Raw genomic sequence first — 14575 nt, forward strand, 5'->3', positions numbered from 1 at the left:
GCCTTAGACTCAATGCCAGAACATTACTCAGCAACACACAGATCAAGGTTGGTTGTGTGGTGAAATATGTAAGGAATAAAATGTACTGACTTTTACAAAGCCTTGACACTAGAGACTCCATTAATAAATGTTAATAAATACCTTTGTAGAGAAACCTTCATTATATCATAAGAGAACCTGCATCTTTGTTAATCAGCAACACCATCTGACCAATCAGAATCAAGAATTGAATAGTACTGTGGTATAAATGTAGTTCAACTCCCTTACATTACCAAATTACTTTATATATATTTATATATCCATATGTTTTGTCTTTCCATATCAGCGTTCTGAGTTTCGCTCGGCCATGGAGGACAGGATATCTCAGATATTACAGAATCCATGGTAAGCCCCAGATACACAGACCTCCCAGAGAGACTGGAATTCGATTCCCAGGACTCAAACACATACAGAATCCCAGAATAATAGTAGTGCTAATGTATGATGTTCTGTTCATACTGACATGTGTACTGTAACTTCCTGACCGATCCAGAATCAGCCTCATTTCTCTATTCACAAGTTCAACTCTGGATCTTCTCAAAGAAGGCGTTAGACGGTTATGAGTGACTGTCGATGAAGCCCCTTGTCTTTTCGGCATTAATAATTAACACACACATACACACACAGGAAAGCGCCAGAGTGCTTTTTGGACAGGCAGGAGCCGAGCGTCCGAGGGGACCAGAGTGACTGTGAGAACCAGAGCCAGGACAGCAACAACCAGATCCTACTAAACTAGGTCAGGTATTTAGCTGAGAAAAACACCTTACTTGGAATATAAACGCTAGAATAGTAGATGTGGTTTTAGTCCTGAATAAAAATCTAGACAGTACTAAATTCCCCATTGTGCACTATACATTACATGACATATATGGGCAATTTAATACATTAACATGCATAAATAAACTCAAAATCAGTTTCACATTACCCAAATAAGATAAGAAACTGCGAAATCATCCAATCTGAAGACTTTCCTGTGGCGGAAAACTGCTACGAAGCGACGTCCCTGGAAACTTCCTTGCATGAATGTTAAATAAACGTGTCCTTACAGAAAAGTTTACCTTCTCGACAAATCACACATCTTTGTCGAATAGCTGCCCTTTTATGATTAGTCTTAGATAATGGCGAGCAAAACGATAACATATTCGAACAAGTGCATCGATATACGGCTGTGATTTGAAGTACAGCTGGCACTACTGCCAGAACTGCTGTTATAGAAAATTAATCAACGCCTTTTGACCAATCAGATTTGAGAACTCAACAGCGCTGTGGTAGAAATATTTGAAATACTGCATTTGACTAGCAGCTGTTAGAAAGATAACACATCAGTGACTGATTTTGTGTTTTCTCTTCGTGGCAGAGACGCCCGGCTCAGAAGATAACGGCAGAGAAAACGCACCAGAGTGGCTTGACTTTGCCAGCCGTAGCAGGAGGCAACACTTAATAAAAACATCCACAATGATGCGCACTTGGTCTCTGGATTGTTTTAGTATACACTGTGCTTGTTTCACTACTTTATGAGCTTGTATGATGTGCAAAATCATTTAAAAAGAAATAGTCAAGTGTAGCGATGGTTCATTGCTCTGGCTTATGAATGGGGCACTTACTGTAGTGGTTAGGATGTTCATCTCGTACCTCCGGGGTTGTGGGTTTGATTCCTGCCTTCGCTCGGTGTGCGTGGAGTTGGCATGTTCTCCCCATGGTTCAGGGGTTTTCTCCGGGTACTCCGGTTATCTCTCCCAGTCCAAAGATGGGCTGTTTGGCATCTCTTGTCCATTGTGTGTGAATGTGTCACCCCATCCAGGGTGTCCCCCACCGTGTGCCCCGAGTCCCCTGGGATAGGCTTCAGGTTCCCCCCATGATCTCCCAGCAACCCTGTATAGGATAAGCAGTATGGAAAATGGATGGATGGATGGAATTTGTATGGAACGATACCAAACGTAAGGTTATATAAGGAATGAAACACTTGGTCGCATGCTTTTACAGGAAAATAACTATAAACAACTGGGTGGTGTGACACAGCCAGCTGTGAAGAAGAGTTACCCTTACCACGCAGAAGTTGATCCTTTTCCTATTCCTCTTATAACACATCGACACTAACAATTCTTTATGAATTAAAAAAGCATACATTGTGTTTGTAAAAAAAAAAAATCAGTTTATAGTTATATTTAATATTGTACAACGTCTGTGATCCAAGTTAGTTTCTGTTATCACGTCATAGCGGCTGTAAACAAATTTAGTTCTAGCAGTTGATGTTAATAAGATAGTAACTTGTGTGTGGAGCAAATATCCCTACGAGGATAGGAAATGATCTGACAGTTTTCACATTGTGGGGACACTTGGCTGGTCCCCATGAGGAAAACTTTCTTTTAAAAAACTAAAAGAGCCAAAAGATTATTATTTTTTGGTTACTGAGGTTAAAGTTAAGGTTAGATTTAGGTGTCGCATCGCATTACTTAGCCACATTAATAATTATGTCAATGGAAGGTCCTCACAAGGATATCAGTTGATATCAGAAGAAGAGAGAAGAGTGCTGTGCTCTTGCTGAGTGCCACAACAGACCCACACAAAGTAATAATCCTTCATCTAAATCCTGGGCTTCAATGACCCCTCAGCCCGTATTGATGTTAACACACTTCTAATTATGGCAGAACCACCCAGGTCTCTCTGGCCATTTTCAGCCATGTCCTGTGCTGAGCCAAACGAGACGACCCTTAATTTCAATAATTTCACTCCAAAATGTTGCATGGATGTTTAAAGTTCACTTTAAAGATTTTTTAAAATTAACTTTACAAGCTCTGACAGAGCAAACTCAAGACACGGTTTTCATGAGGCACCACATATCACGTCCTTCCTCCATTTTCTCTACCATTTATCCTTCAGGGTCACGGGGAACCTGGAGCCTATCCCAGGGAGCATCAGGTACAAGATGGGGTACACCTTGGACGGGTGCCAATCCATCGCAGGGCACAATCACACACCCATTCATGCACTTCGGACACGCCAATCAGCCCACCATGCATGTCTTTGGACTGGGGGAAGAAACCGGAGTACCCGGAGGAAACTCCACACACACAGGGCCGCGACGGGAATTAAACCCCCAACCCTGGCGGTGTGAGGCGAACGTGCTAACCACTAAGCCCACTCCATCAACCGTGCACCCACTCATATCACATATTGTTCATAAATAGTTATTATATTTATTGAGAGTGGATTTTTCCTTTAAAGGACACTATTTTGACTGGCAGAAGTACTTGTGGCATCATAGTAGCTTTTGATATTTTGTCCAGTGAATTTTCTAGAATGTAACAATCCCCCCCCCCCCCCCCCCTCAAAAAAAAAAACCCAAAAAACTAAAGTATATCTGATAAAATATTTTTATGTGAATATAATGAATAATTCCCTGATTTGGAAAGCTACATCACTTTTTGGAAAGTTAGTTAGCTTAGCTTAGTCAGTCACATTAGCCAGAAAGCTTTCCAGAAAGTTCCACAGCGGGTGTTTGGTTGAAATCAACAATAAACCTGAACGATTTTGCCAAGATTGAGAAACTGTAAAAGTTCAATATTTAAATAAAATGAAAATGTAAAAAATCGGCAAATTGTTATTTATTGTTATTTTTTTATGAATGAAGAGATGACCGTAGGTGCAGTACACGGCCGCTCCGCCACACTAGAGGGCGCCACACACACATTTTAATCAAAAGTTCCTCGTGGAAAAAAGAACCTTCCAGTTCATTCAGGAGCTGAAGAACTTCAAGAAAACGAGGCAAAAAAAAAAAAAAAATGTCCAACCCGACCCCAGTGTCCAAACCCGGCAATGCGGAGAACCCGAGAGCTTTCTTCGATGTAGAAATCGGCGGTGAAAAAGGTGAAGCGATTTCTCTTTGACTTCATAAAGCTTCCTTTTTATTTCATTGAACTGACCATTGTTCGGTTAGCATGCGGCACACACACACAACATGTTTATTTTTATTTTATTTAAACAATTTATTCCTAATATTCGGACTGCACTGATATTTATCTGGATTCCAATGACATTTTCCCATTTTTCTTTTCTTTTACATAGCTAGTCAGTGGAGAACAAGCTCTAGCTTAAAATCTAACTCCACTCCATACCTGCAACTCTGCCCTTTAACGAGGGCTGTGTCCCAAATCACACCATGTTCCCTAGTTAGTGACCCATCGAGGGAGGCTTAATCAAGATGTGTTCATGTTCCAAAGCATAATAGAGGAAATCTAGTGCACTCACAAAATCCCACAATGCATTGCACTAGGGTAGGGTACAAAAGATAAACCATAGCAAGTAGGGAATAGTCATAATGCACACTGGCTTGAGGAGGGATGACGGAGTAGGGCACTATTTAGGACACGGACCATCTATCATTATCATTATCATTATTATTATTATTATTATTATTATTATTATTGGCCAGATAATGCTAGTTAATATGAATATATTAATAAAACAAAACTGTAACAATGTAAAATTATGGGTATGATAAATGAAACCAACAAAATTCCATTGTATCGTAAGACATTAAACTTGTTATATAAGAAATAAAACACTTAGGGGAGTGATGTTAAAGAAAAATAATCAGTGATAAGGTGGTGATGATGCAGCGTTGCTGTTTATCTTTCAATAGCGCCACTTCCTGACATGTTTTATTCCTCTTATGACACAGAAATGTGCAAACTGTCGATTAATCGCTTATCGGTGTCGGTAAAATCCACTCTCGGTCGACCTCTAGTCATTTTTTATCCGTTTATAGTTACTTCTAATGTTCTGGAACATGCGACAAACAAGGACGTGAGAACAGGAACCGACGTTCTAGTGGCCCGTGCCATTTCCTGCATCATTAACTCTGAGTGGTACGATGCGCTTGCACTGGAGACTCCTTCCAAAAACCAAAATGTTGTTCAGTAAATATGTTGTTTGAGCTTTTGGACAGTTTTCAGAGCGCTAAGGAACAAAACGTTTGAACTGATACTGATGTGTAATTTTATGATTTTTTTTTTAGTGACTTTCTAACCAAAATGCTACCAAACCTGTATTTGTCCCCGTAGTTCGCTCACGGTTATTTGCCCTGTGTTGTGTTTTTGTCCTTTCTAGCCGGCCGCATCGTGTTCGAGCTCTTCGCTGACGTCGTCCCTAAGACGGCGGAGAATTTCCGCGCTCTGTGCACCGGCGAGAAGGGGCTCGGCAAAAGCACCGGGAAACCTCTGCACTTCAAGGGATGTCCTTTTCACCGCAGTGAGTATTGGGCGTCGGGTTGGGAAACGCTCGCGCTCGTCTTTTCGTCGAGGTGCCGTCCCTTCGTCCTTGTTCTCGAATGAAGCCGAGACTCATTTTCGACTCGTTTCTTAGTTTTCTCCTTGTCATTCCAGTCATCAAGAAGTTCATGGTGCAGGGAGGAGATTTCTCGAATCAGAACGGCACGGGAGGAGAGAGCATCTACGGGGACAAGTTCGAGGATGAAAACTTCCACTATCAGGTGAAGTGCTGCTACGTACGGCTGGGACAGCGAAGCAGAGTTTATGTTGTGCATATTTACATATCATTTTTACATTATAATGTTTTTAGTCTGCTAATAGACCCAAGGTAAGACACACGCTTGAGTAATGTGGATTATTTGTATTGGTCACATTGTCTGGGGTTTTTTTTTTTTTTTTTAAATAAAGACGTTGCATTAATTTGACATACGGTGGACGGCATAATTTTTTATGCAGCTTTTATTTTATTTCGTCTTCTGCATTAGTAGAAAAGTGCACATGACTGTGTATACTCTGCGGTGCCTTATTGTCTGGAAAACAGGATTAAATAAAGCACCGTTTTCTTTCTCTTCTCGTATTTCATTAGCACGACAAAGAGGGCCTGCTGAGCATGGCCAACGCCGGGCCCAACACCAACGGCTCGCAGTTCTTCATCACCACCGTGCCCACGTCTCACCTGGATGGCAAACACGTGGTGTTCGGGCAGGTACTGAAGGGCATGGGCGTGGTCAAGATGCTGGAGGCCGTCGAGACCGAGGGAGATCATCCGGTCAAGGTGAGGCACATCGAGACGCGACCCAACCTGCGTACTATCCGTACTCAGTAGTACATTTACATATAAGGAGACTCGCTGATGGAACATTTTGGTTGATCTGCTTCAAAATTAAATTTCAACATTAAAAATAATTTTTTTAAATACACACTACGGGTCAAAAGTTTGTGGATGCTCGACTGAAACGTTTCTCATGATGTTATAAAGCTTTTGATCTGAAGGTGTGTGATTAAATGTGTGAAATCTGTGTCGTAGACAAAAATATAATCGCACCGACGTATTTGTTTCTTTCATTAGAAAACTAACATTTTATTAAAAAAAAATATTTATTTTAAACGGACGACTCGGAGAGAAATATTCCGAAAAGCAAGCGATAAGAGTCCAGCGTCGGTGTGAACTCCTTTGATACTGTTTCAAAAACATCTCAGGGAAATTCCTCAAGAAATCGGGTGAGGTTCTAGGCAAAAAGGGCGTCTACTTTGAAGATGCTAAAATACTAAATTATTTCGATTTATTTTTGATTTTTTATCACAACATAATACCCATAGTTCCACTTGTGTTATTCCAGAGTTTTGATGACTTTATTATTATTCTAAAATGTGGAAAAATAAAGAGTGAGTGTGTCTAAACGTTTGCCCGGTTGTGTGTGTGTGTGTGTGTGTGTGTATTTGAAATTGAACACTAATTTTGAGAAACTCTGGCGTTTTATATTAATGACTTGAAAGAACCCAATTCCAAACAAATCCGTTCATTAAATAACACTTATTTTAGATTGCTGTCATTTAAGGGGGAAAAAGTAATGGCGCCCTATAAAAGGCGGAACCGTCGGTGTGTCTCTGGTAGCCGATGCTCTGCAGTGGCTGATCTGCATTATTGGAAGATATTTATCGTTTTTCTGCTCTCTACAGAAACGTTTCTGTCTGGTTGAAATTTCTAGTTCTGTTTGGCCTACAAAAAAATAACCTTTACACACAACTTGACTAATTAACTTGACATTAATAATGAGACCTTGATATTTTCCACACTGTGGTATTGAAAAAAAAAAAAAAAAATATATATATATATATATATATATATATATATATATATATATATATATATACTGAACTGTCAATATTTTTCTGCAACAATTGGTATCATAAATTTGGAAAGAGCTGCATACTTGTGGTTATGGTAATATAAGCATCACTGCTGCTGTTAAGTTCCTGTAGGCTAGCCTTTGACCGGGTGTGTTTAGACAGCACTCTTTACATTACATAAACTTGCACATGCACGAAAATGTCCTTTTGCGATCTTGAAATGGCTTAAAATTTGCGAAAGCACGTCTTCGTCCTTCCTCACGATTTAATATGTATCGAGTGCGGTCACAAAAGAAGAAGCTGCTGGATATTTAGAACGTGACGCGTTGGACGTTTTTATTGGATTCGAAGCCAGAAACGGTTAGTTTAATTGTCCGAGCATGAATCGCAATATCAAATCACACACGTGAACGCTTTGACATGTAATGCGATTAGCGCAGTTTAATTGAATGTGCTGATAGCTGCCTGTGGCACACAGTCTAATTCTAACCTCTCTCTCTCTCAGCCATGTGTAATTGCCGATTGTGGAGAGCATAAAGCAGGTGATCACTGGGGCGTGGCTTCTAACGACGGCTCCGGAGACATGCACCCAGACTTCCCTGAGGACTCGGACGTCGACTTTAACGATGTGAGTGTTTCTCGACAAGTTTTCTGATATCTCATCTGTGCATGTAGGAAATACTTGGGTCTTGGAGTCGTGTGTGTATGTTCTCTGCTTTATCACACGCATGACTGATGAGGTGGTTGGGATGAATTCGGGAAGAAAAATATTTCGCAAGTGAAACTGTGGTGAACTTTGACACATTTGTATAGTTGCTCTGATCCCTAAAAGTCCTGATGTCAAGGCATTTATTAATCCAGTTTTGAATGATATATATCTTTCCTCTCCTTATTATTATTATTTAAAGTGTATGGTTGATGGCTTGGCAAGCAAGGTACGTTGCAAGCAGACTCCCACAACAATTTGCATAGACACAGGATTAATTAATTGCTCCCATTTAAAAGACAAGGCATTCACGATGGAATTCATGGCTTGTCCCAAAAGACACCTTCATTAGAAATTCTGGTGTATTTAAAGAAACCCCAATAATAATAATAATAATAATAATAAATCCATGGTACCGCAAAGATGACAAGCGTTCGCCTTTTAAAGAAAGTCTTGTGTTTGCAGTTCATTTAAGCTGAAATAGTAAATAGAAAACTCGTCTTTCACTATTTTACACGTTACGTACATAATGATAAGATATGTCGTCTTTTTCAGGCTGATAAAGTCTTGTCTGTGGCGGAGGACATCAAAAATATCGGGAACAACTTTTTTAAATCCCAGAACTGGCAGGCTGCTGTAAACAAGTACTCCAAAGCTCTTCGGTGAGTGCGTCTGTCTGCGACCTGTCCGCTTTTAAATTATTACAAATTATTATTATTAGAGCTGCAACAACTAATCGATAATTAAAATAATGGATAATGAATTTGATTATGGATTATTCGGGTCTGTGGTGTCACTGTGGATATCCCCCGCCTTTAATTTGCACAATGTTTGAAGGACAACACTGGGCAGAACGTGAAGTAACGTTTTCTCGGGCGTGGGGGGATTATACAGAAAATAAAAATTGGGCTTTCAACCCAACTAATCGATTAATCGAATAAATAATCGACATATTAATCGATTATCAAAACAATCATTAGTTGCAGGCCTAATCATTATTATTGCATTTAGTGCCTACTGTTTTCCACAATTTAACGGTCCAAAAAAGTACGTTTTCTTATTTAATTTTTTTCCACTGGACTGCGATACAGGTATTTAGAGTACTGTGGCAGTGCTCTGGATGATGAGAGCGCACAGAAGAAGCTGGAGCCCACGGCTCTGAGCTGCATCCTCAACACAGCAGCCTGTAAACTCAAACTCCAGCAGTGGCAGGAGGCCGTCGAGAGCTGCGATGAGGTACGCTGGTTCAGAGAGGGAATACGTTTTAGTCTAGGCTTACAGAGAATACTTGAGTCCCAGATCATTACTGGAATACCACATCACTGCAGAGTTTAAAGGTTAACGCTCTCCTGACGAACTCCTTCATTCATGCTTTTATTGACTAAGCTACCTGGCTCATTCACAAAAAAAAAATGTTTTTACTAACACACTTACTCTTACTTATGTAACGAGGGAGTTAAACTTCAGGGAACGTCAACGGTTAGGAGACGGTACGGCCTGTCGTAGGGGTGTTGGGCATCTGACACAGCTGGAGAAATATACTGCAGTGTTTACAATAAAAGAAAAACATGTGTCCTGTGCTAGAATGGCTAAGATAAGATACATCAAGTTAAGATGAGGGGCAACTTGGTGGGAATATACTTCTTGGATTATATTAAAACCCAAATCAACTTTGCTTTTAAGACTTCCAAAGAATTTGCATTTCAGGCTATTTCTATAAATCGATCCATAATTTTTACCTCAGGATTTCATGGGAACCTCCTGCTTGCTGGCTAAAATGGTTAAAATTCAACTTCGCTAGCTACCAAAGCTAATATTTTTACCTTAGGATTTATTGGGAACCTAAGGACAGCTGGCTAAAATGGTAACAATTATAATTAGCTAAGTAGCAAAGGCATTACTTCAAAAGATTTCTTAGGAACTTTCAGCTAGCTTGCTAAAATGGTTTAAATTGCACTTATTTTGATCATTTGTTTTTTCGTTTTTTAAATGTGCTTTACCAATAAATTTGACTTGAATTGAAAACTATTTTTTACCTCGGGATTTCTTAAGAACCCTCAGCTAACTGGCCAGAATGGTTAAAGTTCTACTTAGCTAGCTACCAAAGCTAATATTTTTACCTCAGAATTTCTTAGGAGCCTCCACATAGCTGGCTAATAATGATTAAAACTGTACTTAGCTAGCAGCACGATTTTTTTTTTTTACTCCAGTTAGCTGACTAAAAAAAGTTTAGTGGTCATAGCTTTCTTAAATTATCTTGATTATTAAATAATTTTTTGCTTTTAAGAATTCCTACAAAAGTTTGCATATCAGGCTAATTATATTATTGAATGCATTTCATTTATTTTTACCTCAGGATTTCTTAGGAAGTTCCAGCTGGCTGGCCAAAATGCTTAAAATTTTACTTAGCTAGCAAGCACAGCTAGTATTTTTACCTCAGGATTTCTTAGGAACCTACAGCTAGCTGGCTAAAAAAAAAAAGCTTAGTGGCCATAGCTTTCTTAAATTATGATGTTAATTATTAAAATTTTTTTTTTTTAATTGCTTTTAAGAATACCTACAAAGTTTACATATCAGGTTAGTTATATTATTGAATGCATTTTAATTTATTTTTACCTCAGGATTTCTTAGGAAGTTCCAGCTAGCTGGCTAAAAATGTTTAACATTCTACCTAGCTACCTAGCTCATATCTGTTTCGCAGGATTTCTTAGGACATTGCACTTAGCTAGCTAGCAAAGCTAATAATTTTTACTTCAGGATTTCTTAGGAACCTTTGGGTAGTGGGCTAAAAATGTAAAAAGGGAGCCTATTAATGCTAATACCAGATATCTAGTAAAATACATTTAAAGACCATTTTCTTATATTATCATGCTGTTGAATGTAATATTTTAATATATTTTTTTTATATATATATATTTGACATGTTTTTGAGGGAAAGCATGTCTCAAGGTGGTGTCTTTACATTTTGACTTCAAAAGAGGTTAAAAAAAAACATTATTTCTCAAAAGTGCATATATTTCACTGCTATCTAAGGAACAAATGAGGTCCACGTTGCACAAAAAAGTCGTCCATGATAAAACGTCACGATTAGCCAGAACGTCACCTCTCCGATGTGTCGATTCAATTTGGCGCGATAATTTGATCAAGAAAAACCGATTTAAGGCTGAAGGAAGTTTTCTCTTCGTACCGTAATTAAAACATTTCCGTTGGTCTGAAGGATGAACTGAAGGTTAATTAGAAACTTTAGCGATGTATGATGATATACGATGATTCATGTTTGCTCACTGTGTTCCTCACAGGCTCTGGAGCTGAATCAGACTCACGCTAAGGCATTGTTCAGGAGAGCGCAGGCTTGGCAAGGCCTCAAGGAGTTCGACAAGGCCATGGTACGGAAGATAATTGCACACACTGTGAGCTCTTTATATCTCAGTTGTTCGAATGAAGACGCACCGAAATCTGTGCTGCTCGTTAAATTGTTCGATACACTTCACTGCGCCCTAATGTGTTGGTGACACCCACACACACTCAAAACACCATCTGGGATTCGTTTTAAATTGGATAGCTTCTGCTTCTTCCGCTTGTTTAGAAAGCTCTGATTATACACAAGAGAGGCTTGTATTAGTGGGCTAGCAGGGCTAAGCCCCTCCTGCTTTTCAGAGATAAAAAGACATCAATTGGAGGTTTTCTTTTGACATTTTCTCTTAACCAAGTGCAGCACCACCAACAGCTGTCTAGTAGCAGATGACCAAATATATTGCTTCCCTTAGCCATTCGACGAAAACATGCACATCTCATATAATTGCCACAGACTGCTTCAAATTAAATTCTTTAAGGACTTTGAAATTTTTCGACGGAAAACATAACACAAAAGTGCAGAGAGCCAATCAGTTTACAACCTTAAAGATGCTTTAAGGCCACAAAGCTTGTGGCCAGAAAAGGGTGGAAAATATATTAGAGACTCTGTCACATGGGACGCAAATCATCTGGTTGTTAAATGAACCGAGCCAAAAGTAAACGCGCAGATGAGCTCAGTTTCTCTTAAAATGTTCCGCCACCGTCGTGATTGTTGTCATGAGCCGAGTCTCAAATCGAAAACTCTGACCTTTTGTTCAAAAGAATTTACTAATCCAGAACATCCAGAAGGCTGGTACACAAAACAGACCTTTTGGTAAGAATGAAAATAACTGCCTGGGCGCGTCACCAAGATGGCCACCATTTTGTTAGCACATGTTTTCACATTTTAGACGTTCGTCCATTTGCTGGGTCCAAATTGAATTATTAAATTATTAAAGTGAATTATTATTATTATTTTTTTACATGTTTGGCTTGGTTTCAAGCTGCACATAATGAAACAAACAAGCAAAAAAAGTTGGCTGAGGTGTTGGTAGATCTGAAAATGTACTCATAAAACTTGCATGAATTTGGCTCTAAATAAATGGAATAGCTACTGTATATAAATAACAAGCATTCATTTTCTCTTTTTGTTCGTCAGTCCAAATATTTAGAACGCAAAGCATTTCTGCAGCACTACAGCTCTGTCCTTTGGCTTAGTTTATTTATTTAGTACAATAGTCAGAGCACTTTCTCAATGCAATTAAAGCGTGCTAGAAACCAGATCGAGAACACCTCCGTAAGACGGGTCGGTTGATTTGTTCCGCACCCGAGCGCGACCGTCGTGTTCTCGCCTGCCTAAAGAACCTGAAAGAAGGAGAATGTGCCCTTGGGTACGATTCAAATTGTTAAAAAATGTTTCCATTCAGTCAGACCACGGCACTATGGTTTACTCCACCTGATTTAACACGTCTGTGTAGAGCTGTGCTTTCCACTTGGTTAAAGTCTGGTGCATGACCTGTAGTGTTTGAAGGAGCGTTGATCTTTTCCACTTATCAAATTACAGATCGATCTGAAGAAAGCACAGGAGATTGCACCGGACGACAAAGGTAAGATGCAGCAGACAGCTGTAATTCTCAGTTCCATCTCTGTCTCCTCCCCGGTGTTTCCTTTAGCGTTCAGCTCATTTCAGGTTCAGCAACGTGGGTCAATCATCCATTATCGGCGGCTGTCCTACTCCTCAACTGTCTTTTCATTTATTTACAGCTATGCCTTAGAAATGTCTAAGGCTGGGAATCTCTGGGGGAAAATCGTATTGATTTTGATTCAGCTTGCTCATAAATCATAAATTGATCACGTACAAAACAGCTTGAATTCTTTTGGTATATATATATATATATATATTTGATCATTATTCCATGTGGAAAATAACATCTTGGAAATGTGCGATATTAGCAGTCTGTTCATCGTTCATGTATTGCAGTCGCACTCTTTGAACACCAGAGGTCCCAATCTGCACAACCCATACATTTAGAATATCTAGCGTGCACTCTGGTCATGTGATCACATTCCTTCTTGGAGAGCCTATGAGCGCTGTACTTGTGAAGCGACAGCTCAGGATTACAACAACCCACACGCATTATACGTGGTAACATGACCACGCTACAACGGTTTACAAGAGCTCTTCGGTAGCTTTCAAACAGCACTATCCCAGTGCCAGAGAAAGACGCAGCGGAAAACGGTCATTTTAGCCGACTTTGGAGCTCCGTTTCTGCTATAGGGCTCATTGTGTTTTAGTTGATCGTTTTTAAAGTCCCCACATCAGCCACTTTGTTCTTGTTAAGCTGTTTGGGAGAATTTATAAATGATTGTGAACCTGTTTTGTTTTATAAGGTTAAACCTTTTGTTTGTTTTTCCATTTCTTCAGTTTGATACAGTTTTGCATTTTTATGATTTATGAAATAAATAATAATAAAAAAAATTCTTCGTTCATATTTTCTGAGAATTGAATCGCAATGCGAATGCAGTGTCGCACATCGATTCATGACCAGAGTGCATCGTTAAACCCCTAAATGAATGTATACCTAAGTCTCAAATTGAAATGATGAAAAATGTATTTAGTTCATACTCTATACACCGGTACAAAATGGCAGACGTTGAACTATATAATGGTTAGTGCTTTTACCTGCCTAGAAATGTAACATTCCACCTTTTGTGTTCGTTCTACAGCTATTGCAAACGAGATGCTGAGGGTCAAGCAGAAAGTGAAGGAGGAGAAGGAGAGAGAGAAGAAGATTTACTCCAAAATGTTTGCGTAAACGAGTCGGCCGTGCCGTGATCTACACGAGCTCGTGTCTTTTTGCTCACCAGTCACTAACGTAGTTGTACAAGTAAATCCAGAAGAATTTCGAGCCAGGGATCTGAACCCTGATAAAGATATGCAGTTAACAGAAAGGAGTTTTAAGAGAATAGGATCCATTATAGATAGCATACAATACTTGAATATGCGTGAACGTTGTAAACATGAACGTGTAGGTCTGACGTTCGGGTTGCGTATAGACTACTGTTTAAAACCTTTATTTAATCAGACCTTTAAGACTCAGATCGGTTGTTTGTCTTTATATTTATTTATCGGAAAGCTTGCCGTTTCATCGTCGGATGGATTTAAGACTAAAAGGAAATGTTTCGCTGTAAGATCTCAATTAGTTCACTGTGATAATGTAAACTCATCCTCACAATAAACGTGATGTTTAAAGATGAGAATAAAAACAGATGCTTGAGGTTTGGGAAAATGAATTTATTCTACCAGTTTCAGGTCATATATACAGTGTAACACTTAAGGCTACAGAAGCACCGTTGTTAGCTTATGTGCTAATCG

At 39.3% G+C, this 14575-nt stretch overlaps 2 protein-coding genes across 3 annotated transcripts in view; both read left to right on the top strand.

The window, feature by feature from the left end:
* Positions 1-1504, top strand: part of LOC128611925 (uncharacterized protein C4orf45 homolog) — a 3357-nt gene extending 1853 nt beyond the window's left edge. The window contains exons 2-5 of one of the 2 annotated variants that reach the window (XM_053631798.1): positions 1-47; positions 326-384; positions 667-780; positions 1397-1504. The exon at positions 1-47 is cut by the window's left edge and continues 183 nt beyond it. In XM_053631798.1, the coding sequence (XP_053487773.1) occupies positions 1-47; positions 326-384; positions 667-775 (215 nt within the window). In that variant the 3' untranslated portion in view covers positions 776-780; positions 1397-1504. The remainder of the gene's footprint in view (positions 48-325; positions 385-666; positions 781-1396) is intronic. The other variant, XM_053631797.1, reaches the window with a different exon arrangement.
* A 2253-nt stretch (positions 1505-3757) lies between these two features.
* ppid (peptidylprolyl isomerase D) lies at positions 3758-14474 on the top strand. The gene is made up of 10 exons (XM_053631796.1): positions 3758-3906; positions 5149-5289; positions 5424-5530; positions 5896-6084; positions 7666-7788; positions 8422-8528; positions 8958-9102; positions 11166-11252; positions 12764-12806; positions 13927-14474. Exons 1-10 carry the CDS (start codon positions 3822-3824, stop codon positions 14013-14015), a joined length of 1116 nt encoding a protein of 371 aa, XP_053487771.1. The 5' UTR covers positions 3758-3821; the 3' UTR covers positions 14016-14474.
* The last annotated feature ends 101 nt before the right edge of the window (positions 14475-14575 follow it).

The sequence above is a fragment of the Ictalurus furcatus genome, chromosome 8 (genome assembly GCF_023375685.1).
Source record: "Ictalurus furcatus strain D&B chromosome 8, Billie_1.0, whole genome shotgun sequence".
Taxonomy (NCBI): Eukaryota; Metazoa; Chordata; class Actinopteri; order Siluriformes; family Ictaluridae; genus Ictalurus; species Ictalurus furcatus.

Coding starts and splice junctions, on each gene's coding strand:
- ppid (XM_053631796.1), top strand. CDS start 3,822: ATGTCCAACCCGACCCCAGTGTCCAAACCCGGCAATGCGGAGAACCCG. Junction 5,531..5,895: donor ATGAAAACTTCCACTATCAG/GTGAAGTGCTGC, acceptor GTATTTCATTAG/CACGACAAAGAGGGCCTGCT. Junction 12,807..13,926: donor GATTGCACCGGACGACAAAG/GTAAGATGCAGC, acceptor TTCGTTCTACAG/CTATTGCAAACGAGATGCTG.